The sequence below is a fragment of the Camelus ferus genome, chromosome X (assembly GCF_009834535.1).
Source record: "Camelus ferus isolate YT-003-E chromosome X, BCGSAC_Cfer_1.0, whole genome shotgun sequence".
Taxonomy (NCBI): domain Eukaryota; kingdom Metazoa; phylum Chordata; class Mammalia; order Artiodactyla; family Camelidae; genus Camelus; species Camelus ferus.
The window spans coordinates 68,827,449-68,851,188 of NC_045732.1; the positions used below are offsets into that span (position 1 = coordinate 68,827,449).

Sequence of the window (23,740 nt, forward strand, 5' to 3'; positions counted from 1 at the left end):
GACAAGCAAAAGAGTGAGGGAGGCCGGTGATTGGTGAAGCTCTACCGGCTCTTTTGATTGGCAGTCGGAGCCGGCGACGTGAGGAGGTCGTTGGTCTGGCTTCCTGGAGATCCTGGGAAGGCGAAATGGAGGGGTGTGTGTCTAATTTAATGGTCTGCAACCTGGCCTACAGCGGGAAGCTGGAGGAGTTGAAGGAGAGGATCCTGGCCGATAAATCCCTGGCTACTAGGACTGACCAGGTAAAGCAGCGCTGGGGCCTCTCCGCAGGAGGTGGCGACGGAGCCCAACGTGGCGGCCCGGCCCAGCCCAGGGTAGGCCGGTTCCGAGAGGGCCAGATCCCCGCCCCCACCGCCCCATCCATACCCGGGGTCACCTCAGGACTCGGGATCGGGCTGCCGGAGCTAGCCCCGCAAACCGCCAATGTTTTGTTTTTGTTTTGTTTTTGGCCCAGTACTTAGCTCGCTGCATTTTGGATATTTCTAGAACGTTTAGCGCATTTCTCAGATATGCCCAGTCTTTAAAATATCTGTGAGAAGGAAAGGTTCTGGTTTTTTAAAAATGGGTTTCTTTGCTTTTATTAGTGATTTTCCCCCCGATGGAACACGTGTGAAATGTAACTGAACGCCTCTTCTGTGCCGGGCAATTTACTGGGAGCTGGGGATGCAATCGAGTGGAAGGAACAAATGTTAATAAAATAATCCCAAATTATATGTCCGATTGTGCTAAATACTCGGGAGGGAAGTTGACGTGGTGCTTTCAGAACGTATAATGGAAGGACTTGATTTAATCTCGCTTAAGAAAGCCGAATGCTGTCATAATTGAAAAGGCGTTGCAAAGGAGGGACGGTTGGGTTATATCTAGAAGGATAAGTAGGGTATCCCTGAGAGATGAACGGGTATTCTAGGCAGAGGCAGAACAGAAGTGAGTGGACCTTAGGCAGTGTTTCTTTCTGCCTTCCCGCTCAAAGGACCCTCCTGCTTTCACCCTGAGTTTCTAGAAAGATTCACGGTGCCCCCAGTAAGCCAACACATATTTGTAGACGGCCTGCTATTTGACAAGCACCGTGCTAAGCACTAGTGAGTGTCACATACTTTAAACTCCCCATTTTTTGTCTTTGGGAAGAAAACTAGAAGTCAGGAGACTTTTTGCCTAGAACTTTTCTTTATTATTCAAAATTGAAAATACCTTTGCCTAGTTTACCTTCATTTTGGTCTGGTAATATTTAATGCTTTTGATTTAATCTAACTATATTAAAGTTTAATCATATTTATAACCATTCTTCATCAAGTCAGTGGCATAAAAAAGGGAGAAGCTATTTAAGATCAAAAGACTTAAGAAGCATAGCAAACAACTGTAACTTACCGACCTCCTATGGATCCTGATTGAAACAAGACAACTGCAAAAAGACATTTGGGGGACAGTTGGGGAAATCTGAATACAGACTGGGTATTTAATGTTATAAAAGAGTTAGTGTTAATTTTTTAGATTTAGGAAATTTTTTTTAGATACTCAAATATTTAGGGATGAAAAGTCAGGATATTTAAGATTTATTTTTTAAAATCTCATCAAGGGAAAAACCAGATGAAGCAAATATGGCAAAATATTTATAAATGTAGGTGATAGGCATATGGGTTTATATTATATTCCCTCTATTTTATGAGTTTGAAATTTTTTTAATAAAGTTTAAAATACCATTTTCTTTTACATAGGGCTAAGAAATGTAACAGTCACTGCAAAAAAAAAAAAGAGTCCCTTTGAGAAACATGACTAACTCCTAGCTTATTATTTTTTTAAAGTAATATTGCTTTCTAATGCTGTGTGTTATGTTTTTAAGTGGTTAGATAGATAATTTCAACTAGTTTATGAACATTTCTTTCGCATAAGATTCATTTGTTCTTTCTAGAGCATCTGGAAAATTCAGAGCAGACATACAGGGGTTTGTGTCCCAACTTCACCATTGACTAGATTTGTGAGCTTGGACAAGTTGCTTACCCTGAGGAATATTAGTTTCCTCATCTGTAAAATGGGGATAATGTCCTCTGTATGGGATCATGAGGATTACAGGAGATGATACGTGAACACTTAGCACAGTGTCTGACATAAAAGTATATAAATAATGTAAATAGCCAAAGGTCTATTGCTGCCAAAGCACTGAAATCAGTTTTTTTGCTCTATTGCTTTCATGGCTTTATTCTGCTCAGAATTGCCTACATTCATCAGTGTATTCTCTCCATGTTACTAAAACCTTGGTCTCTCTACTAAGTAATACAATTTATTTTAAGGTTACCTACCTGAGGATCCAGTGCTCTCCATTTCTTGTTTCCAAACTGTAGGTTTGCTGGCTCCAATATTAATTTTTTTCTGCTTTCTCACCTTAGTTCTTTGATTTCTCTTCAAGAATGATCTTACTGCTTCTCTGTTTCCCGTGTAGGACAGCAGAACTGCATTGCATTGGGCATGCTCAGCCGGACATACAGAAATTGTTGAATTCTTGCTGGAACTTGGAGTGCCAGTGAATGATAAAGATGATGTGAGTACTAGGCAGAGTTGATAAATTCCCAGTTATCTTTAGACTCCAGACTGGTGTTTACTGAAGCCTGAGTATTAAGCTCACAAACAAATTTTGACCTTTATGACTAGGAAGTTACAGTGTGACCCCAGTTACCAAATACGGGACTAGTGGTTGCATTATTTCAGAATGTTCATTTTGCCGCTCATACCCTGTAATTTAAGATAAACATGCCGATAGAGGCTTATTACAATGACCCCTAAGAGTCTGCAAACCCTTTTTTTATTATGTGGGAAATTTTTTTTGGTGAATATTACCTAAATAATGAGAGCCTAGATATCTTTTTTCATTATGTAGAGATTTAGTGTAATGGTATTGGTTATATTAGGATAAGACTTGTGAAGAATTAGGATGGAAACTTTTGTAGATAGATTCCTTTTTAAGGATGCTCAATGAAGTAATATTTCTAATGGCAAAGAAAAACAATTTAATTGAGGAACAGTTGAATACAGCAGGTATATCCACATAATAAAATAATATGCAACCAATAAAGTTATAATTCCAAAGAATGACATAGAAAAATGCTTACAACATAGTAAGTGGAAATTGTGGAAAATGCAACTCTCGGAACTTGATATCCCATGATCCCAATTTTAAAACACCTTAGAATTAAACTTATGTATTATCTCCATGTTACAGGATTATGGGTGCTTTTCTTTTCCTCTGTATACATCTGGTTTCCAGATGTCCTGCAATACTTAATAAGGGAAAAAGAAACAGTATAATTTTTTAAAACCATTCGCACTCAGCTCTTTGTAAATGCCTAAATGTTAGCATTAATCCCTGTGCCTTTTCTCCATGTTTTTTGTTCTTCCCGCCTCTTTTACAGGCAGGTTGGTCTCCTCTTCATATTGCTGCTTCTGCTGGCCGGGATGAGATTGTAAAAGCCCTTCTGGGAAAAGGTGCTCAAGTGAATGCTGTCAATCAGAATGGCTGTACTCCCCTACATTATGCAGCTTCCAAAAACAGGCATGAGGTAGTATTCCATTCCTAGGATACTTCTTTTGTGTTCTGAACCAATACACAAACACAAATAGATTTCTGCATCATGTTCTCCATCTTCCCAGATTGCTGTCATGTTACTAGAAGGCGGGGCTAATCCAGATGCTAAGGACCATTATGAGGCTACAGCAATGCACCGGGCAGCAGCCAAGGGTAACTTGAAGATGATTCATATCCTTCTGTACTACAAAGCATCCACAAACATCCAAGACACTGAGGGTAACACTCCTCTGTAAGTGACAAGTAGCAGTCATTTGTATTCTACCTGACATCAGCCCTCTTGCACTAATTCTTACACATCATTTCTTTTTTTAGTCTACTTATAAATGTAATACATGTTTATGGAAAAAATTTAGAAAGTACACAAAAGTATAAAGATAAAAATTCAAAACGTCTATCATCTTGCCACGCAGAAATAACCACTGATGACATTTTTATGCATTTCCTCCCTGTCTTTTATTTGCAGATGTACATACTTTACATACACTTTTTTTTAATTGGGACCATACTGTATATGTAGTTTTATATCTTGTTCTTTTCACCTCATAGTATATTGTCAGCATTTTCCAATGTTAATAAATATTTCTAAAACGTTTTCAATGGCTATACACAATTCCATTTTATGGATGTGCCATAATTTAATAATTCCTCTATTAATATATATTTAAACTTTCCTGAGTTTTCCACTATTATAAATAAGGCTACACTGACCAACTCTATACAACAATCTTTGGCCATATTCCTAATTATTATCTTAGTATAGACTCCTAGAACTAGAATTGCTGGGTCAACAGACACACACATTTTAAGACTATTGCTATGGATTGTCAGATTGCTTCCAGAGGAGTTTCATCATTGTACCCTCCCAACACCAGTTTGAGAGTGCCTATCACCCCCTCAGCAACACTGAAAATGCCCTTTTCTTATAGGAAAAATAGTGTTACAGAGTTGTAATTTACATTTTTTATTATCAGTGGAGCTAAACATTTTTAATGCCTATGACTAATTACATTTCTTCTCTAAACTGTAATTTTTTGTGTCCCTTTCTCTGTTTCCTTTTGGGAAATTAATATATTTTTTACTGATTTTTTTTACATGCCCTTGACTTGACATAGTACAAATATTAACCTTCTGCCATGTTAGTGGAAAATATTTTTCCCAGTTTGTCTTTTCATGTTGTTTATGATTTTTTTTTTGTGAAACAACAGAAGTTTTTAATGTCTACATAGTCAAACCTGTTCATCTCCCCTCAGGGCTAGAAAGTGCTTCCTTACCCTGAAATTAGTTAAATATTCACCCATATTTTAATGTAGGGGTTTTTTTTTAAACATTGCATTGGTTTGGTTATTGTTTTTCATTTAACTCAAATCCATCTGGAATTGATTTCATGTATGACCTGAAGCTGTCCTCTAACTTGGTATTTTTTCTGTAGAACTTGGCCATTTTTCTTCCTTATTGAATGGTGACTTTTTTGAACAAGAAATTCTATCAATCTTCTTTTTAGTCCAAAATAGGATTCAGGGTTTTTTAAAAGTATTGTTTTCTTAACTTTTAGTTTTAAAAATCTTTTCTGTAGTTCTGAGTGACTCTGTTTAGAAAGACATGCATATTTTAGCTCTTTCTCCGTAACAAGAAAGGCAGGGTGGCCTGGAGGAAATTTAGGAATCAGGCAGTATAGGGTCCTGGAAGAGCCTAGGTTTTAGGAATAGCTAGATGCTATTACCCAATCCAAACTTAGCCACTTAGCAACTATATTAAATACTTACATTAAGTTACTTGAAGTTACTTGACTTTCCTGAACCTAATTTCCTTAGTTATAATACGAGGATAATAATTCCTTCTTCACTAGATTGTTGTGAGGCTTAAGTAAAATTACATGTTAAGTGTCTAATACCTTACCTGGTAAACTTTAAGTGCCTGACAGTGTTTCCCCTCACTTACTGCTCAGCCATGTCATCATTGGCAGGGACTTTAACCTCTGTCACAATTTCAACTGTAAAATGGTGATGATAATACCTTGCTAACTTATGAGGTGGCTATAAGGATCAGATGACATAAAAATTTTTAAACTGCTTTTCCAAAATTTAAACCACACAAATTGCTATTAGCAGATTATGAATTGAAGCTCTTCTAAGTTCTAGCCCAGAATTATTGCACGTGTTTGGTGTAAACTACTAATCTCCATAAAATAAGAAAGTGGTTCCTTAGGCTGGCATGTAGATCCCCTCTGTTGTAGTAGGACCAGAATTGTGATTTATGATCTGGTACTATAAGGCTATTCCACTGAATTTTAACTTATAAACATTTTTCCCCATGCAAATTGATTTTCCTTTCCTGCTTAAATAACTTTCCAATATTACACTACCTAATAGTATGCAGTTTGACTACCTATCAGGAAATCCTGTCCATTACATAGAATTGCAAATGATTAATCGGTTTTTGTGGTCCTTGATTTCAGACACTTAGCCTGTGATGAGGAGAGAGTGGAAGAAGCAAAACTGCTGGTGTCCCAAGGAGCAAGTATTTACATTGAGAATAAAGAAGAAAAGACACCTCTGCAAGTGGCCAAAGGTGGTCTGGGTTTAATACTCAAGAGAATGGTGGAAAGTTAAGCAGCTTGGATTTAGTCTTACTTTGTATCTTTTGTGGTTGTCCCCTAATGTCCTGGAAACTGATGTACTTGTGCACAAAACATCATCTATCAATGATGAAGCTTTTTCATCTTCAGAGTCCTATAAACATGTTGAATATTGTTCCTGCTGAGGTATTTGTTCTACGCTTACAACTTGCTTTCCAGGCATTGAATAACTTGTTGAGATTGTTCTACTATTGTTGTGTATTACTCTATATTGAATTTTGGTTAACTTTGAGTAAGTGATTCTGTGGCTATTGTGAGTCTTCTGCACCCTGCCGTGCACCCTTTATCCCCCTCTGAGGCAGAACAACTCTGAGGTAGTACCAGGCCAGTTGTTCTGCCAAATGTTTCTAGGTGGACTCTAGAATGTTCTTCTGTTTAGTTGAAACACATCCTAACTTGTTTATCAATCTCACTCAGAGGCCTATGCCAAATATTTCCGGTTTTTTTCAACAGTATGGTTTAATTTGTTTTTGTTATAGGAGGAATACGTATGTATTTTGAGGACCAAATTTTCAGTTGGAGAGCATGCTTTCCAAGTCTGGTATTCATAAACACTAAAATAATGAAAAAGAATAGCTTGTGTACCCATGTATCTTTTTAATGAACTATTTCCCTCCAAAATGAAATGTATTATTTTTAAAAATGAGGTTTTAAAGTACCTATATTAAGTCATCCTGAATTGAATAGAATGTCAAGCTTGTTACCATGATATGTAACAAAAATGTATTTTGACTTTTATTTCAGAAACTAAAAAAATAAAACATTGAGAGAATCTCCTAATTTTTCTTTCAAATCAGTTAGATGCCCACTTAAGGCTTTAAATCTTTTATAAAGACACTTCTTGGGTTTTGGTAGCTCTAAAGGCAATAAAATTAGTGAAGCTTGAACTGCAGCTAAAAATCTTTAAAAACAGTAATTTCCTGAATTGCTAATTAAATGTGGAGCAGAAGAAAATTAATTAATAAGTGTAAACTTGATCTCAATTTAGGGAAACATTTTAAATGATTACTAGTCATAAAATCTAATGAACTCCAAGTGACTCTTCAAATTATTTTTTTAATTTGAATTTTATGGGCACATTTGCTTGAAATAAGTAATCCAAGTGAGCCCACAAACTTCGATTAATTTTGGGTCAGAGACTTAATGACCAGTATCTAAAATGAGTTTTGTGAACACAAACTGTGTTGTTGATATGCAAACCCTTTTTTTGAGTGCCGATCTTTATTGTTACTAATCGGGGAAGCATGTTCTTATGGAACTATGTTTATTGAGTGCCAGGAATAGAATTGATGACTGGGGAAATAATTTCTTTCCAGTGTTTTTTAGTGTTATCAGAGAGCAAAATTGTGTCTAATAGGGCCTGTTAGGACTGAAGGCATTCATAAATACTGAGTTTTGTCTGAGGTAATAGGCTTTGCGAATGTAAAAGAAAACTCATCTTAGTTCTTTAATAAACAGTACAAATGGAACCAAGCTTCAGGTAACCTGTAGGCTATTGGCATTTTAAATGAAGTGGCTTAACAACATTTGAATCACTGATTTGTGTAAATTTAAGGATATTGATGGCCTCAGATATTGATCAGATTATTATCTGTTCCCTTTAGGAAACCCGAAAAAGACAAAGCTGATTCAAGGTCAGCAGGTTTTATAGTTACTTTCAAAATAAACTTAAGAAAGATGACAATTTTAATTGTAAAGCTTAACTGAGAATATAAGATGGTAAATGGAAGAGTGGAAAAAAATTTACATTCTTAAGTATCTGTTGGAGAGAATCCACAGTTTCAGTGATGTTCTATAAATTCAAGATAATTCTGCATTTTACTTCGTAACCTTTGACTTAACAATTTAACTGTATGACCCCAGTGTTTTGATTTCCCAATTTAACTGTACCAACTACACTGATTTCATTACATGGCAGTGTCTTCTGCTTTCTGTTTCCATATCCTGTTACAATATCAAGCCCCCAAATCCTTCTGTCATCAAGTTTCATATAGTGTGGGAGCTCCTTACTTTGGGGTGTATGGCTCCAGCCTCACAGTTCTATTGACTGCCTAAAATTGAATGCAGAAATTTGTGCGTTTTTCTGGGAAGAGGGTTCTGTAGCTTTCATCAGATTCTCAGTGGAATCTGTGACTTCCCGAAAGGTTAAGAATCCCTGATTGAGAGAAAAAAGAATGCTAAATCAATTATCAGTAGACATGGGTTCTACAATAGCATAGTTGTACAATACTTCATAAACTTTTATATCCATTCTCCATTGTAGCCTTTTAAGAAAGCAGAAATTATCTCCATCTTACAAATGAGCAAACACCCAGATCTAGAGCTACTGAAATCTAGCTTTCCTGGATCCAGATCTATTTTCTCTCTGCTTCTACTCAAAACAGTAGCCCAAATGGAAGGTACTGTGGCATTTTGATAATAACCCATTAGTTGTTAACACCCTGCCCACCAAACACTATGCTTTTCTTTACACTTCTGGCGTTTGGGTTTTCACGGGGTTTTTTGGTTTGGTTTTTGGTTTCCTGGAACCTTCATTATCTTCTCTGAATTCTTTTTGTTTTTAAACCAAAGCTTCAAAGACAAGTGGGATTATTGAGTCTTTATTGATTGGTTTGAACCTTTTATGAGACCCTAGTCTAACCTGTTTTACAGCACATAGACATTGTAAAACAGCATTTTATTACTAAAACTTGGATTTGTTTCATTAAAATTAGTAGTTTGGTGCAGTTGAAAGAGCATTACACTGGGAATCAGAGAACTTGGGGTCTAGTATTGACTTTGTAAAATCTCAGGCGGATTATTTTAGCTCTCTTCACTCAGGGATTCTCCTCTGGAGACTGGGTGGGGTTTCTGCAGGAATGACCCAGCTTTTTAAACTACATGTACCCCTCCCTGTCTCCCCTACCGAGAATATAATTCTCATCTCCCACTTCCACACTGTCGTTGTCAGGAGTGGGCCATTGTGTGTGTTACTACCGTCAGGTGCACTGAGATTGAAAAAATTGGAGTCCTGTTGATCTCGAAGCTTCTTTCTAGCTCTTCTTACTCAAAGTTCATCAAACCTGGGTTACAGGCCAGTGTAAGAGCTGCAAAGATTAACTTAGCATACAATAGTACAGGAAAAGCTCATTTGGTAACTCTAAAGGACATGCGAGGTCTCAATTTACATGATTTCTTAGTTGTTGGTCAAGAATTACTATGTATTAGTCCCTTTTTTATCATAGATCACGATAACTGGGAGGCCCTCCACAGTGCAGTACAAATTCCAGCCTTCCTCCCCTGCAGTCAGCATGCTGCTGTTGGTAACATGCCAGAACTTGTCATAGTTAGCAAAGCTGTGTACTCCATGAGGACAAAAGCTAGCTCTGATTCTGCTCATCATTGTATCACCAGCCACAGTACCTGGTTCATAGTAGCCATTCAGTAAATGTCCAGTGGGTGACTGAATAAACAGATGAATCTGGGGAGAATAAGGACCTACAGCCCAAAACTGTTCTGTTGACTTCAGCATATCCTAGTTGCTAAATGCATAAACAAAGAGGTGAGGAAAGTTCCTGGAAATCTTTTTGGGTTGTGATAAGTGAATGGTTAAGAAGCCAAGACTGGTTTGGGATTTACTTGGGACTATCCACTTAAATTTTAACTTGTAACAAAATGAATCAGGTAGTTCCCTATCTGAATGAGAATAAAGCTGAAAGAATTTGGTCGAAGCTTAAACCTATCAGAATATTTGGGTAATGACTTATTACTCCATTACTTTTCTGATCCACTGATGAGTAAGCAGGAAAAAAAAACTGTTTTGTTCCCTTATTGGAAATCTAACATAGGAGCCCATTTTACTGCCCAAGTAGGATTTAGTGAGCAAAATTTTATGATTCTGTATTTTATAGAGTCTCAGGATTCATCGCAAACCTAAGTATATGGTGTATTATGGATGTACTAATAGATTAAGGAGACTGGGATAAAAATTGCACTGACCCAGAGTGGGCTTATAAATAGGTGCAGTAGGTAGATGGTAACCCACATGGTTTGGTTTGAGAGAGGCGGAGAAGTCTTCTTCCAGAAATATAGCCCCTCTGGATTGTTCCAGTGCTTGAAATTTCACCATTTAGTATCTCTGGATTTAAGAATTATCTGTCTTCAAGAATTTCCTGTTAAAAGATAAACATTCCTAAGAGAGCTAGCCCATTATCAACTTGAATGACATGACTGGCCAAGAACAGGTCACAGAACGGGCTACCTTTTGTAAGACTGGCAAAGGTAGAGATAGGTCCTGAGAAAGGAACCACGCCTGAGGGATGCAGACCTGCATGGGTCACTGAGCTATCAGGTGCATGACAATCCTCGGTGTTTGGAAAATAAAATGCCAGAAGGCCAGGAAGGGTACTGAAAGGAGAGATCCGAAGATATCACTTCAGATTAACCTCACCTGCTTCCCACCCTTGCCCAACTAAGGCTTCTGCATGGGCAAAATGTATTCTATACTCTTAAATCTACACCATACCCTCCGTTCCTGGCAAATTAATTCTGTTGATTTCAACTCAGCTTCCAGGCCATCAAGATCATTTTGAGTCATATAGCATAGTAGCCACGTACCCCAGGATGCATGATTTAGTAAGTGTGCCTTGTGTGTTTTTATCTAAGTCACTAGTTCTTATTCTTAGATTCAGGGAGTCCGTAATTTATCTAAAATTGTACATGTCACTTTGTGTGTATAAGCATTTTTCTAAGGCAAGGGGTCCAGAGTTTTCAGCATATTCTCAAAGTGATCCATTATCTCAAAAAAGGTTAAAAACCACTGATCCAATGATTTATCAGCATTTTGATCAAAACAGTGCTAGTAAGAGCAGAGTTTTATAAGACTGCCAAGAGTGCCTGCCTTCCTGCTCAGCACCAATTCATCAGAAATTTGGAGGTGGTGTTGTAATAGTATGTAATAGTAATTACATACTATTAGTCTCTTTTCTTGTGATTTGCCTCTATCAGAAAGGCAGAAGGGAAAGTGAATTCCAGTCCCTTTGGCATTCTTGTAATTGAAATTTTTACACTGTTGTGTTTAGCTTTTAAGCTCTAAATATTAGGTCATTCTTAAAACCTTATCATTTTGCTTCCTGAACCCATCATACACCATATATCATAATATTATATTTCATCTGAATGGAATTATAGATGCTTCAAAAATCCCTGCAATTGGCTGAAAATTAACACATCAAAGAAAATACATAAAGTAAAAGCTTGCTGTCTCTTCTCTCCATGACTGTGGACAAGTGTAATATTAATTTCAATTTCAATGTATCCTAAAACCTTCAAAGACTCTATAGGTATGATCTATATAGAAAAGGTTTCATAGTGTCCTCCACATGAAAATCTAGATGTGATAAGTTAAGAAATTCATTTATTTATTTAAAGACTTCACTTAGAAGGAAGTCAGGCACAAAAAAAGTACTGTATAATCCTATTTATATGAAGGTCAAGAAAAAGCAAAGTTAACCTCTGAGATGAAAAACAAATCAGTGGTTGCCTGGGTCCAGGGTGATGATGGCATTACACAAAGGGGCACAGGAAATATTTAAGGATGATGGAAACGCTCTATTTAGATTGTTGTGGTGGTTTCATGGGTGTATACATCTGTCAAAACTCATCAAATTGTACACTTGAAATAGGTGCATTTATTGTATATAAAGTATATGTTAATAAAATTATTTATAAAAGATTTACCTTAGGATCATTACGATTTTTATTGAGTATTACTTATTGAACCTTAAAATAAGATTTAAAATCTGATTGATTACATAAATGAAAAAGTCTACCTATAAATTGCTTCAAAATGGGATGTAGATGAAATATGATCAATAGAAAAGTTTTTTAACAGGTGAAGAAGAGGTGATATCAGTGCATTTTAATTAATAATAAGCATTTATACAAGAATGATCTCTCTTAATGTGGATTATCCCAACAGTCAAACAGATTAATTACCTCAGATTATCTAAAACAGATCTTAAGTGTTCATTTAGAACAGTTTCCTAATCTGGCCCTTCCAAAGTAGATTGCTTCAGACAGTGTGACAACATAATAGCTCATTCAAAACTAAATTGTACATCCCCTATGATATCAACATTTTGTAGTTACTGAAGGAAAATTGTATTTGGAATTGTTTGCCTGTACATTATTTCGCATTTAAAAATTGGGTTATTTTAGAAGTTTGCCGTGTTCAGATACTGGATAGCAGGGTGGTTTCCTTGGGAAATCTAATATGATAAATGAAGCATCAATTTTAAGACCTAGTTTTAAATGCTATGTACCAATTAATATGTACCCTTTATTTTCCTCTGGAATTTCTGAGGAATTTTTTTCCCATCTATGAGATAATGCTGGTTGAATTCTTTTGTTAGTGGTCAATGGGAAAATGAATAGGGAAGCTTTGACAACAACAAATCCTAGAAATAATATTGAATCCAATTAATGCCACCTTGTCATGTATGCATGTGGAATGTCCAAGAGTAGCTAAAAATAGAGATTTTCTGAAATGAGACACAGGTGTTGTTGCACAGCACTTTCAACTGAGTTAAAAAATCACTTGCCCTTAGTTATGTTTACATGTTAATCAAACTAAGTACTCTATTCTGGTAATGCAGGAACCCTTGCCTTTATTTAGTAGTTATCTTGACCTGTTTATTTTGGATTGATGGGAGGAGCACCTTGTTAGAAGATGGTTGGTCAGAGTCAAGGGAGGGGGTAAGAGATTGGTTAGGTCAACTGAATCCCAGATGCCAGTAATGGGTTCCTACTGAGGCTGCTAGCCTATGTCTTAGTCACCCTCTTCTCCTCATCACACAAGGGCTCAACTACAATTGTGGGCTCGGGCTCGGGCTCAGGCTCGGGCTCGGGCTCGGGCTCAGGCTCAGGCTCGGGCTCAGGCTCAGGCTCCGGTTCAGGCTCAGGCTCCAGCTGCGGCTGCGGCTCCAGCTCCAGCTGGATCTCGAGCTCAGGAACCAGGACAAGCTCAGGTCCTGAGGCAGGTTCCGAGGTAGGCTTCAGGGCAGGGTCAGGCTCGGTGATCGGCTCATGATCTGGCCCCAGTGTGGCAGCAGGTTCATTCTCATGGAGGGAAGGCTGCAGAGTTGCTTCTAGTTGGATGACATCTTCACTTGGCATTGCCTCGCACTCTGCACTTTGGCTTACCTTCGTCATTGGTCTGCAGGAAGAAGGTGCAGGGAAGAACAAGTTAGGGTTTGACATTTCACTTGTAGCCACAGGCTCTGTAGCTTCAGCGACCATAGTTCCCAGTCTCTTTGGGAACTTTGTGATTTCTGATAGTCTAACTCACTGTCAGACCACGTGTCTCCATTATGGGTGCAGAAAGGACAGGTCTCAACAATATAAAGAGAGTTCAGGAGAGAGAAACCAATGTTTAAGAGGTGGGAAAACTGATGTCAGGATGAAAGGGTCTAAAGATCTAATAAGGTCTTCGGGGGCCAAATCCATGACTCTGGCACATCTCTAGCACTCACTCTGTCTAGCAAATACTTAGTACTTAGTTGGTACCCAATACATAGTTGTGGAAGCACAAAAATGGAGGGAGAACAAATGAATGTGTGTGATATACAGAGTGACCAAGAGCCTGGGCTATGGGCAGGGCTGTATTCGGACTTCCATGGGCTCCCTGTTCCATAAAAAAAAATTTCAAATTATATTTTATCAGTATTGGTAGAAGGACAAGTATGTTAATATATTAAAACATTTTCCTAGCCCTAAAAGGATTGCTGTGGCAGTTAAATAAATTGATTCACATAAAATGCTTAGAACAGAGTCTGGTGCATAGTGCTCAGGACATGAGAGCATCACCGTTCTTTTATAAAAGCAGTGAGAGTGAGCAGAAAGATACCTCTGATAGCTTATGCTAAAAGGAGTGCTTAGGAAGAGTTGACTGAAAGAGGCATGCCTGAGAAATGTCTGTATTCAAGCAAAGACAACAAAGTAAGGTCTTACTCAAGTTCTGTGGTGGTTTTAGAATTTCTCTTCCTCTCCTTCCCCTTTGCCTTTGCCTTGGTCCTTGCGAAGCACACAACCGAGATGATAATGGCAGCACCCACTAAGGCACCCACCAAGGCCCCAACAACGATCCCAACTTCTGGATCTGGAGGATATAAGCAGCTGGTTAGTAAAGTGAAACACACTGTCTGCCTCATCCACGTGTATCTGTGACCAGTGGGAATATTTGGGGCATTCGTATAATTAGAAAGCAACTTGTATAGGCTGGGAGCGTGGAAACCCCTAGAACTCTTTCAGTTGGACTTATAGCAGGACAAGGAAGATGACTGGCTCGACTATGTCGCCTTCCCATTCACGTTTACACACATTAAGAAAAAAAACATGCCAACTCGGGGGAGGTGGGGTTGCTTCAGCAATAGGGTTTGGAGAAATGAGTCTTCGGTGTGTGTTTGCATGGCCAGCGAGAGAGACACCATGGAGCTGCCATCTGGTCACCAGAGAAATGACCTCTGCTACAGGCAGGGACATTTCACCAGGCTTTCCCAGAGCATGGGTGAAGTAGGTCCCTAAATACCTTCTCTTCCACAGATTCCATGTTCACCAAGGAGCCACCTGCATTCTGGCCACTGGGAAGGGATATGCCCATTTCCATAAACGGGCATCTGGTTTATTAGATCAGTCCATGGAAAAACTTAATGAGTGTGAGACAATCCAGCTGAGCACCAGACCTTCAAGCGCTGAGGTACTGTCCCCAAGAGACCATGTCTAGGTTTCCAGGTGGGCCCATCCCCATTCACCTCCCTTCAAACAAGGATGAACATGTTACATTTTGAGATGAAAAGCTAGCTGAGCTGCCTGATCATTCTTTTAATTTTCTATGATTAAAGGAATGCATGTGTATTATTTAGAAAGTCAAACAGTTCTACTAGGCTTCTAATAAAAACCCAACAGTTCCATTCTTCACTTCTTCCCATCTCTAAGTCCTGTTTACTATAGGAAATTGCCCCTATGTTTCTATTACTCTTGTTCTAATATGTCCTGCCTTTTTCAACTTTTGTCATTTTCTATTGGCTTCCTACTCTAGAGGTTGAAGATTTAACTCTTACACCACTCCCCTAACATCCTGCTTCATTCTCCTAATATAGTTATAGCATAGTTTTAAGTTAAATCAAAGTTTGCAGTATTATGACTATGTAAATATTGTTCACAGCTGCAGAACATAGTATATTATGATTCTTTCTTGGACAACATTTAAAAAGTTTCCCCAGTGTTAATAATTGCCCCATTTGGGGGGTTATGTTTTTTTAATAAACAATAGCTTTCAATAGCTTCAAACACATCAGATAATCAGTTAGTTTCTTATGTGTTGTTGTTGACTCCTCACTTGGAGACATCCCTTCTGAAGTCCTCCACCTTCCTCCCCAACCATGGACTGGCTGCCCTCCTAAGCCTGTTACTCTACCGTCGTCCTTCAACCTCCCCTTGCCTTCATCCCAGTTTTACAGATCAAGAAACAGGCTTTACAGGATTCATCTCAAATGGTAGTTCATTGGTAAAAGCTGGCCTTGGTTCTATAAGCATAATCAATTGTTTCTTCTTTGGCATCCTATAGACCCTGTACAGACCTCTATTATAACATTTAACAAATTTGGTGTTTGTCCCTCTAAGCTAAACTATGAGTTCCTTGAGTGTAAGACATAAATACATCTTTTTAACGTCTGTATCTCCATCGCCTAGGACAATCCCTGGCATACAGCAGATAGTCAATGAATGTCTGAGGAAGGGAGGAAGGGAGGGAGGGAGGGAGGGAGGCAGGAAGTCAGGAAGGCAGAAAGGCAGGAAGTAAATCAAATGCTAGACATCACTGAAGAGAGGAGTCAAAACGTAGCAAGGCTCAAGTACAAATCCTAGGAGTCTCTACATCTGCAATATGACTGTACTTCTAAAAAAGCAAAAGGAGACTGGGGACAATCTAGAGAAAAACAAGAGAAACAATCAAGGGACTAGGGGCAAAATGGGACCACAGAAAAGGACAGACCAAAAAAGATGAGGTTTCTTCACTTTGAATAGAAAAGAGCTGAAAGCAATATGAGAATGAAGGAGCAACCTAGAGTTGGAAAATGTCTGTTTCAGGCCAAATTAAAGGAAGAAAGCTCAACTTTATAGGAGAGCAATTATCCAATGGAACTGCCCCTCCTGGATAAGGTATATATTAAAACCACAGATTCACTGTAAGTTAGAAAAAAATGAATAGATGACAGGATCCTAAGTGTAATTAAGTGATCCTTGAGAGCTGTGGCAAGATATCCCTTGTGAGAGCTTGCCCCTGATTGGCTCAATTTGACAATCTCAGGCCCTCAAATCTACACTTAGTAACTAGGCACTTTTGAACTGGAAGGCTGAGGTTTAGAGGCATCCTGACTCTGCCAGTTACAAACTGAATGACCCTGGGTAAGTCACTTACCTCCCCCTGAGCTTTAGTTTCCTTTCCAGTAAAATGAGGCTTAATATTATCTTTTGCCTCCTAGACAGGGTGATTGTAGGACTGAATGAGATAATGCTCATAGCACCCAGCCAAGCGTCTGGCATATATTTTGTGCTCCAAAATATTAGCTACTGTGACTATAGATGCAATGTCATCATTACTATTATTATTAGAGGCAGATTTTAACAAATTACTTAGGAAAGTTTGTGAGCTCCATGTTTGACACAGACTGCTATAGCTTCACCTGGATTTACCAAAAGCATCACAAAGAAAGTTTAGCCCGGTACTGTCAATAAGACTGTTGTTTTACTTTCTAGAGATCTTGTGGGGGTTAAACAAAATAATTTTTGTAGACAATTTAAAGTAGTCAGTAGCATATATTAAGTATTGTGTAAGCATTAGATATTAGGATGGTCATTTATCATATCAACCTGTAAATAAAGCACCAGAATCTCCAGAAAGGCAGGAAGGACTAACCAAGGACCCTAATTAATTTACTCAGTTGGCAGGCCCAAGATACTTGACCTAAGGAGAAACTGTTAAATTTATACAATCAACTCACGTGAAGAAGTCAGATCAATTTCACAGGAACTATTGCCAAGGATGTTGATAGCAGTGCACTGGTAATAACCTTGTTCAAAATTAGTCAGATTTCCAATAAACAAAATCCCGGTGGCTGGGTCTGTCAAAACCAGGAAATAGAGTTTTGAAATCTGTTATGTGGGTATAGATCATGTGAATGTAGCAGACCATTCAATACCCACCCACTTCCTCACAATAGCCTCCCTTTCTTGCTATGTCCAGGGTCCAACCAGACCCCTCAAGACTATTCCAAAGGGAGCTCATCTGGGACCATGCCTATTCTCTCCAACCCGCCACCTCTGAGACAAAATGGTCCTGAGTTCTACAAGCTGGGGAGAAGACCAGAGGACAATCATCTTGTCGAAAGACTGACGTTCTTTTTATTTTCTCCTCCCAGAAAAATAGAAAATTGAGCTCTATGACAAGCAGCCAGCCACACACACATGCTGTCAGTCAACCCCACACACCAGGCCTTACCAGGGGCAGCAGAGGGCTATACTTACTGAAGCTTTCTTTCACTGGGACGATGTCGCTTCCTTCAACTTTATACCAGTAGTACACAGGGGAAGGTGTTCCAAGCACCGAGAGGCAAGAAAGAGATACAGGATGGCCAGTTTCTGGTACTCCTTGAACGCTGCAAAAGGGCTTAGAAGGTTTGACTGTAAGGCAATGACAAAGAGTAAAAAATCCTGCCTGATGAATGGCACTCTGTACCAATTTTAGCCACTTTCTCACTTTCATTTTGTAGAATATCTATGCTTTTTCTTTTTAATCTTTAAAAAGTTATTTTGACAGTTTTATAGTTGTACCACCAGGTGGGAGTAGAGCACTTCAGGTACAAAGACATTCCCATCACCAGGCCTTTAAGATTCTAATAGCGTCCCTTCCATTCGCCTCCTCCCTAGATTCATAACCATGAATTTCCACATTGTGTCTTAAAATATGCCTTTATTAAAACAGCCAAATGTAAGCAAACATTAAAAACCAGGAACACAGTTTATACTTCGGAAGTGCAGTTTTAAAGGAAAACAGAACCCTTAAATATTTTGAGATAACTGGTGACATTCTTTTTTAAAAATTGTTTTATTAATGCCATATTTTTCTTTTCCTTTGTGAGTCATTTTTTGGCATTATTCTTCTGAGGGTGACACAAAATGGTTGGAGGGTTTGATTTTGCCTGGGTCCCTCATCAGGAGGGCAAGCTTATTTTGGGGGGAGGGGTGTGGTACAGAGCACTGAAATCTTGATTCATCCTTCAAGCCACAAGCATTTACTTGAGTGTCTTCTGCATGCCCAGCACTGGACTAGGCACCAGAAATTTAAAAGTACCTCTGACACAGTTCTGGAGTGGGGCTGGGGGAGTGGTAAGAGATAAGGCTAGGGAGTGGTGGAGGCCAGAGCTTGTGGAGGGCTTCGTGTTTCATGTATTTCATACTGAGAGCAAGAGGACTACAGAAAGAATTTAAGTAAGGGAGGGACAATGATAATTCTAACGTTTTACATGGATTGCTCTGACTCCAGGGGTGCATGAGCCAAGGGAGAGGAGGAGACAGATTCAAGAGGTATTAAGAAGTCAAAAGGACTTAATGGCCAACTGGATATGTGGCCTGAGGAAGAGGTCTAGGTTTCTGATTTGGACAGCTGGGTACATGATTTTGCCCTCCCTTGAGATAAAGAATACAGGGGGAGGAGCAGGTTTTCAGGGAAGGAGTGAGGAGGAGGAAGGGGCGATGATGAGGTCAGTTTGGGATGTACTGAGTTTCAGCTGCTTATGCAAGCCCTCAATGGAGAAGTGCTGTGGGAAGCTGAGACTCTGACTCTCCTCCCTCACTCATCTTACTGCTCCCAGCTTATTCTAATGTCAGTCTGACATACAGATAAAGATCTGAATCGATACTTTTCAACTCACTTTCCTTATCTTAATTTGGATATAAACACTGCAAAGACATAGATTCTCTAACTCAAGCTAGTTAGACCTTAAATACTCTGGACTGCCTGGCTCTCCAGCTCTTACTTGGGAGGCAGCAGTTAAGAGCACATGGAATTGCTGTTGGCTACAAGCAGTAGTAACTCTTATTGCCACATTTTATACCTGTGACTGACGTTACTCTTTGAATCTCAGAATCTAACCCACTGTACACATAAGTGGGAAATAGACAAATATAGCTATAGTTCTTTGAAACATTTCACCATCCCTTCTTTTTTAAATTGAAGTATAGTTGATTTGTAATATTGTTAGTTTCGAGTGAACAGCATAGTGATTCAGTATTTTTGCAGATCATACTCCATTATAGGTTATTACAAGATAATGAATTTAATTCCCTGCGCTTTACAGTGCATCCTTATTGCTTATCTATTTTATACACAGTAGTTTGTATCTGTCAATTCCATTCCCCTAATTTATCCCTCCCTTCTTCCCTCTCCCCTTTGGTAACCACAAGCTTGTTTTCTATATCTGTGAGTCTGTTTCTGTTTTGTATATACATTCATTTGGTTTTTTTTAGAATCCACATAGAAGTGATTATGACAGTATTTGTCTTTCTCTATTGGACTTATTTCACTAAGCATAACATCCTCTAGGTCCATCCACATAGCTGTAAATGGATATATTTCATTCTTTTTTATGGCTGAATAATATTCCATTCTGTGTGTTTGTGTGTGTGTGTGTATTAATCACATCTTCTTAATCTAAATGTCTTGTTGCCCTATCCCTTCTTTTAAACAGGTGTCTTTTTTTATTGAAGTATAGCCAGTTTACAATGTTGTGTCAATTTCTAGTGTACAGCATAATGCTTCAGTCATACATATACATATATTCAGTTTCATATCCTTTTTCACTGTAGGTTACCATGAGATATTGAATATAGTTGTCTGTGCTATACAGTATAAACTTGTTACCTATTTTACAAATAGTAGTTAGTATCTGCAAATCCAAACTCCTAATTTATCCCTCTCTCCCTGCTTTCCCCCTTGGTAACCATAAGTTTGTCTTCTATGTCTGTGAGTCTGTTTCTGTTTTGTAAATAAGTTCATTTGTGTCTTTTTTTTTAGATTCCACATATAAATGATATCATATGGTATTTTTCTTTCTCTTTCTGGCTTACTTCACTTAGAATGACAATCTTCCAGTCCATCCATGTTGCAGCAAATGGCATTATTTTATCATTTTTTTGTGGCTGAGTAGTATTCCATTGTATAAATATACCACAACTTTTTTATCCAGTCATCTGTTGATCGACATTTAGGTTGCTTCTATGTCTTGGCTATTATATATAGTGCTGCTATGAACATTGGGGTGCATGTGTCTTTTTGAATTAAGGTTCCCTGCAGATATATGCCCAGGAATGGGATTGCTAGATCATAGGATGGGTCTATTTTTAGTTTTTAAAAATTTTCCATACTGTTTTCCATAATGGCTGCACCAAACTACATTCCCACCAACAGTGTAGGAGGTAAACAGGTGTCCTTTAATTAAAAGAGGTACTTTTCTATTTAGCTCTTTATTCTCTCTGCCTTATATTCCCCACTTATATTATTCTCTACTTTCTCAGATGGAAATGACTCCTTGGATTTGCCTACCCTAAATAAACTGGATTATTTAACTAGAAACCCAGTGCTACTATCACTAGGTTTAGATACTGCCTTTTAAAAAACATTTTGTAGCTTTTACAGTGGAATAGAACAATTTGAACAGAAAATTAAATGGAAGTGTTTCATCACAAAGTCAGACCCCAAGACTTGAACTAAAATGATGGACAAAAACCTAGAATGACTTGCAATCATTTCTTGAGCCCAGAATCAAACCCAAATAGGCATATTTTTTGGCTGAACACATTTTTCTCCTTTTATTTTTTATTAACTAAACACTTAGCGAATCACTTTGAACCCCATCCCAAACCCGTATATTTTCTAAAACTACTGATTCAGGATTGCATTGACATTTCATCCAGTTAAAGTCCCCAGTAGAAGTTGGATGTTTTACTGGCAAAGCCATTGATCTACCATTTAGCTTTATTGCTTTCAACAGAATTGGGGTGGGAGGAAAAGGCTCACCTCAGAAAACAAATGAAAATGCTTCAGCGTGTTCTCAAACCTCTAAATTCATCATTTTCTATTTAGGTGCCAAATTGCAGATGGAAGATGATGCTCATTCCAAATGCATACAAAATAATTATTCAAACTTCTGCTGGGTATTTTTCAGAGATTAATTTTCCAAGGCTGTCATAACTAATGGAAGTCTCTCTAATGAATGGTCATCCAAATCACCTGGGCCTTTGCTCAGTGCTGTTTCCTTCACCTAAATCGTGCCCTGCCACCTCAGCCCCTCTTCTGCTGACATGCTCTTGCACATCCTTTAACACCTGATGCAGAGGTCACTTTCTCCAGGAAGCCTTCTCCAGTTCCTCCTGAACAGCTTTTATGCCCTTTCCCCTGTGATCTCCCACCTCTCCTTTCCTCCCTCCACAGTAAGCTTTTATGTTTCGTATCTGTCTCCCCGACTAGACTTTGAACTTTTGGAGGGCTGGGAGCCTATCTTTTACATCTTTCCATCTCCACTGCCTACCACAGTAACTGGAATGTGTTCAGGGTTTGTCAAATGAATTTATGTACGAATGAGTGAATGCATGGGAATCTATGTCTACCACTGGGTAATGAAATGTCTCTGAAAAACACATTGCTAGAAAGAACAATACATAAGGAAATATCAATACCTCTCCCCACAAATGGCCTCCCTTACCCACCTGCCCCCACCATGTCCCACCCCTCAGTCAGAGAAAGTAGAACAGGCACTCATATGTAATGGAATTTGAGAACTGCAAACAGCCTCTGCAATTTTTAGAGAAAATTATCAGTCTCAAAATTTCCAAAAAGCATAAATTTGTAGAACATCTTTGTTCTTAGCCTAATTAATAAATATGGGATTTTGAGAGTTCCAAGCAAAGAAATCTACAGAGCCTTCCGTCTGTTACCTTGCCTGGATACTGGAGGCTTAAAGAAAAGTCATGACACAGTCATTGCAGGAACAACTGACCCAAAGACTCACGGGAAGAACAACTCAGAGAAGAAATGGCCCTCAACTTCTTAAGGAAGTTGATTAGGGATTCTCTAAACTTTAAGAATATTAACCACCTTGTCTAACTTTATCTCAGGGCTATTTCCAAGCTCAGAGAAAAAGAGGTTTGGCTTCTTTAGGTTGTTTCTGGTAAGAAGGAAAACCTAGAGCCAGGGGGCAACAGAAAATCATTAGAGACTAACCCCTCAAATTCTTTGAACACTGAATCTCTAGTATATCATTTGATTCTCATAACAAACCCTGTAATAAAGACAGGGCAGGAATTATAACCCCATCTCAAAATGGCCAGAGAATCGTAGCCTTCCTTGCCTGAGGCCACTGAGTAACAGAGTAAGAGCTGGAACTCTGCTGACTCCCAGCCTGATGTGCTAGCATCTATTCCAAACCATTTAGTTCCTGTGTATATGGCTAGTCTTCCAAACTGGAACATCAACTCTCCTGGGAAAGGGCTTGTGTATACTTCTCTTGTCGTCTCCTGTACCCCAAAGCCTAGCACAGGGCTCAGCAAAATAAAAACATGATGGAGGTACCCTGCTCCTAAAAATCAGCTCTTGATTACCTTTCCCTCTTTTCCAGGTGGTTAGATACAGTAGCAAACCTCACAGTAAATAGTTGGTTCCTTTCTGGCATCATGTGGCATCTGGCATCATGTCAGCAAGCTTAGACAGTTATGGACCGTTCTCCTAGGTGTGCACCTTGTTACCAACTGTGGCTTTTCCAAGCTACTCAGTTATCAGATCACTGGTTTGACCTAGTTCCTCCTTTCCTGTGATGGATATACACAGCTCAAGAGCAGCAATGACTAGATTAACTCCATTTGGGGTTACTTAGAAGTGGGAAAGCCCTTAGCTCAATGGTTAGTCGGTGAGGGTTGACAGCCCTTTCATTCCTCTCTTCAGTACTTCAGTACTTCTGAAGGCCTGCAGAAAGGACCTGGTAGGCCTAAAGACAGGAGCAAAACTCCCACTGTCCTCTCAGAGACTTGAAGGAGCCCTAGAAATCACCAAACACTGTGAACTCCCCAAAGGCAGAAACCATGCCTCCATCTCTGTTAAACCTCATGGCTCCTGGCATACAGTAGGCACTCAACAAATTCATTTGAAGAGCATATATGACTTGCCCAATGTCACATAATGAATATTTGTCTATAAATAAATTAATTAGGCACTCAACAAATTCATTTGAAGAGCATGTATGACTTGCCCAATGTCACATAATGAATATTTGTCTATAAATAAATTAATTCTCAACTATGGCTTAACATGTGGTCCTTTTCCCAAACAGCATGAACATTTTAGAAAGGGACCCTTCTGCCTTTATTCAAAAGAATGATTTAATGGTGGGAACTGTGGTTAGCTTAAGAGAGGTATAACAAGTTGACAGTTGTCTCCCCCACCT

The 23,740-nt window shown here is 38.7% G+C and overlaps 2 protein-coding genes across 3 annotated transcripts in view; one reads left to right on the forward strand and one right to left on the reverse strand.

The window, feature by feature from the left end:
* The first annotated feature begins 63 nt into the window (after window positions 1–63).
* On the forward strand, window positions 64–6,989 carry PSMD10 (proteasome 26S subunit, non-ATPase 10). Of its 2 annotated transcripts, none has more exons than XM_032475739.1 (5): window positions 64–239; window positions 2,432–2,530; window positions 3,399–3,545; window positions 3,637–3,803; window positions 6,030–6,989. In XM_032475739.1, exons 1-5 carry the CDS (start codon window positions 126–128, stop codon window positions 6,181–6,183), a joined length of 681 nt encoding a protein of 226 aa, XP_032331630.1. In that variant the 5' UTR covers window positions 64–125; the 3' UTR covers window positions 6,184–6,989. The 2 variants fall into 2 exon arrangements, with proteins under 2 accessions (XP_032331630.1, XP_032331631.1); XM_032475740.1 differs by having other exon boundaries at window positions 3,637–3,724.
* Window positions 6,990–11,717: 4,728 nt separating this feature from the next.
* Window positions 11,718–23,740, reverse strand: part of VSIG1 (V-set and immunoglobulin domain containing 1) — a 31,160-nt gene continuing 19,137 nt past the window's right edge. Inside the window, exons 4-7 of the mRNA XM_032475733.1 lie at window positions 17,772–17,927; window positions 17,249–17,368; window positions 14,199–14,346; window positions 11,718–13,404 (exon numbers count right to left, since the gene is read on the reverse strand). Of these exons, the coding sequence (XP_032331624.1) occupies window positions 13,011–13,404; window positions 14,199–14,346; window positions 17,249–17,368; window positions 17,772–17,927 (818 nt within the window). The 3' untranslated portion in view covers window positions 11,718–13,010. The remainder of the gene's footprint in view (window positions 13,405–14,198; window positions 14,347–17,248; window positions 17,369–17,771; window positions 17,928–23,740) is intronic.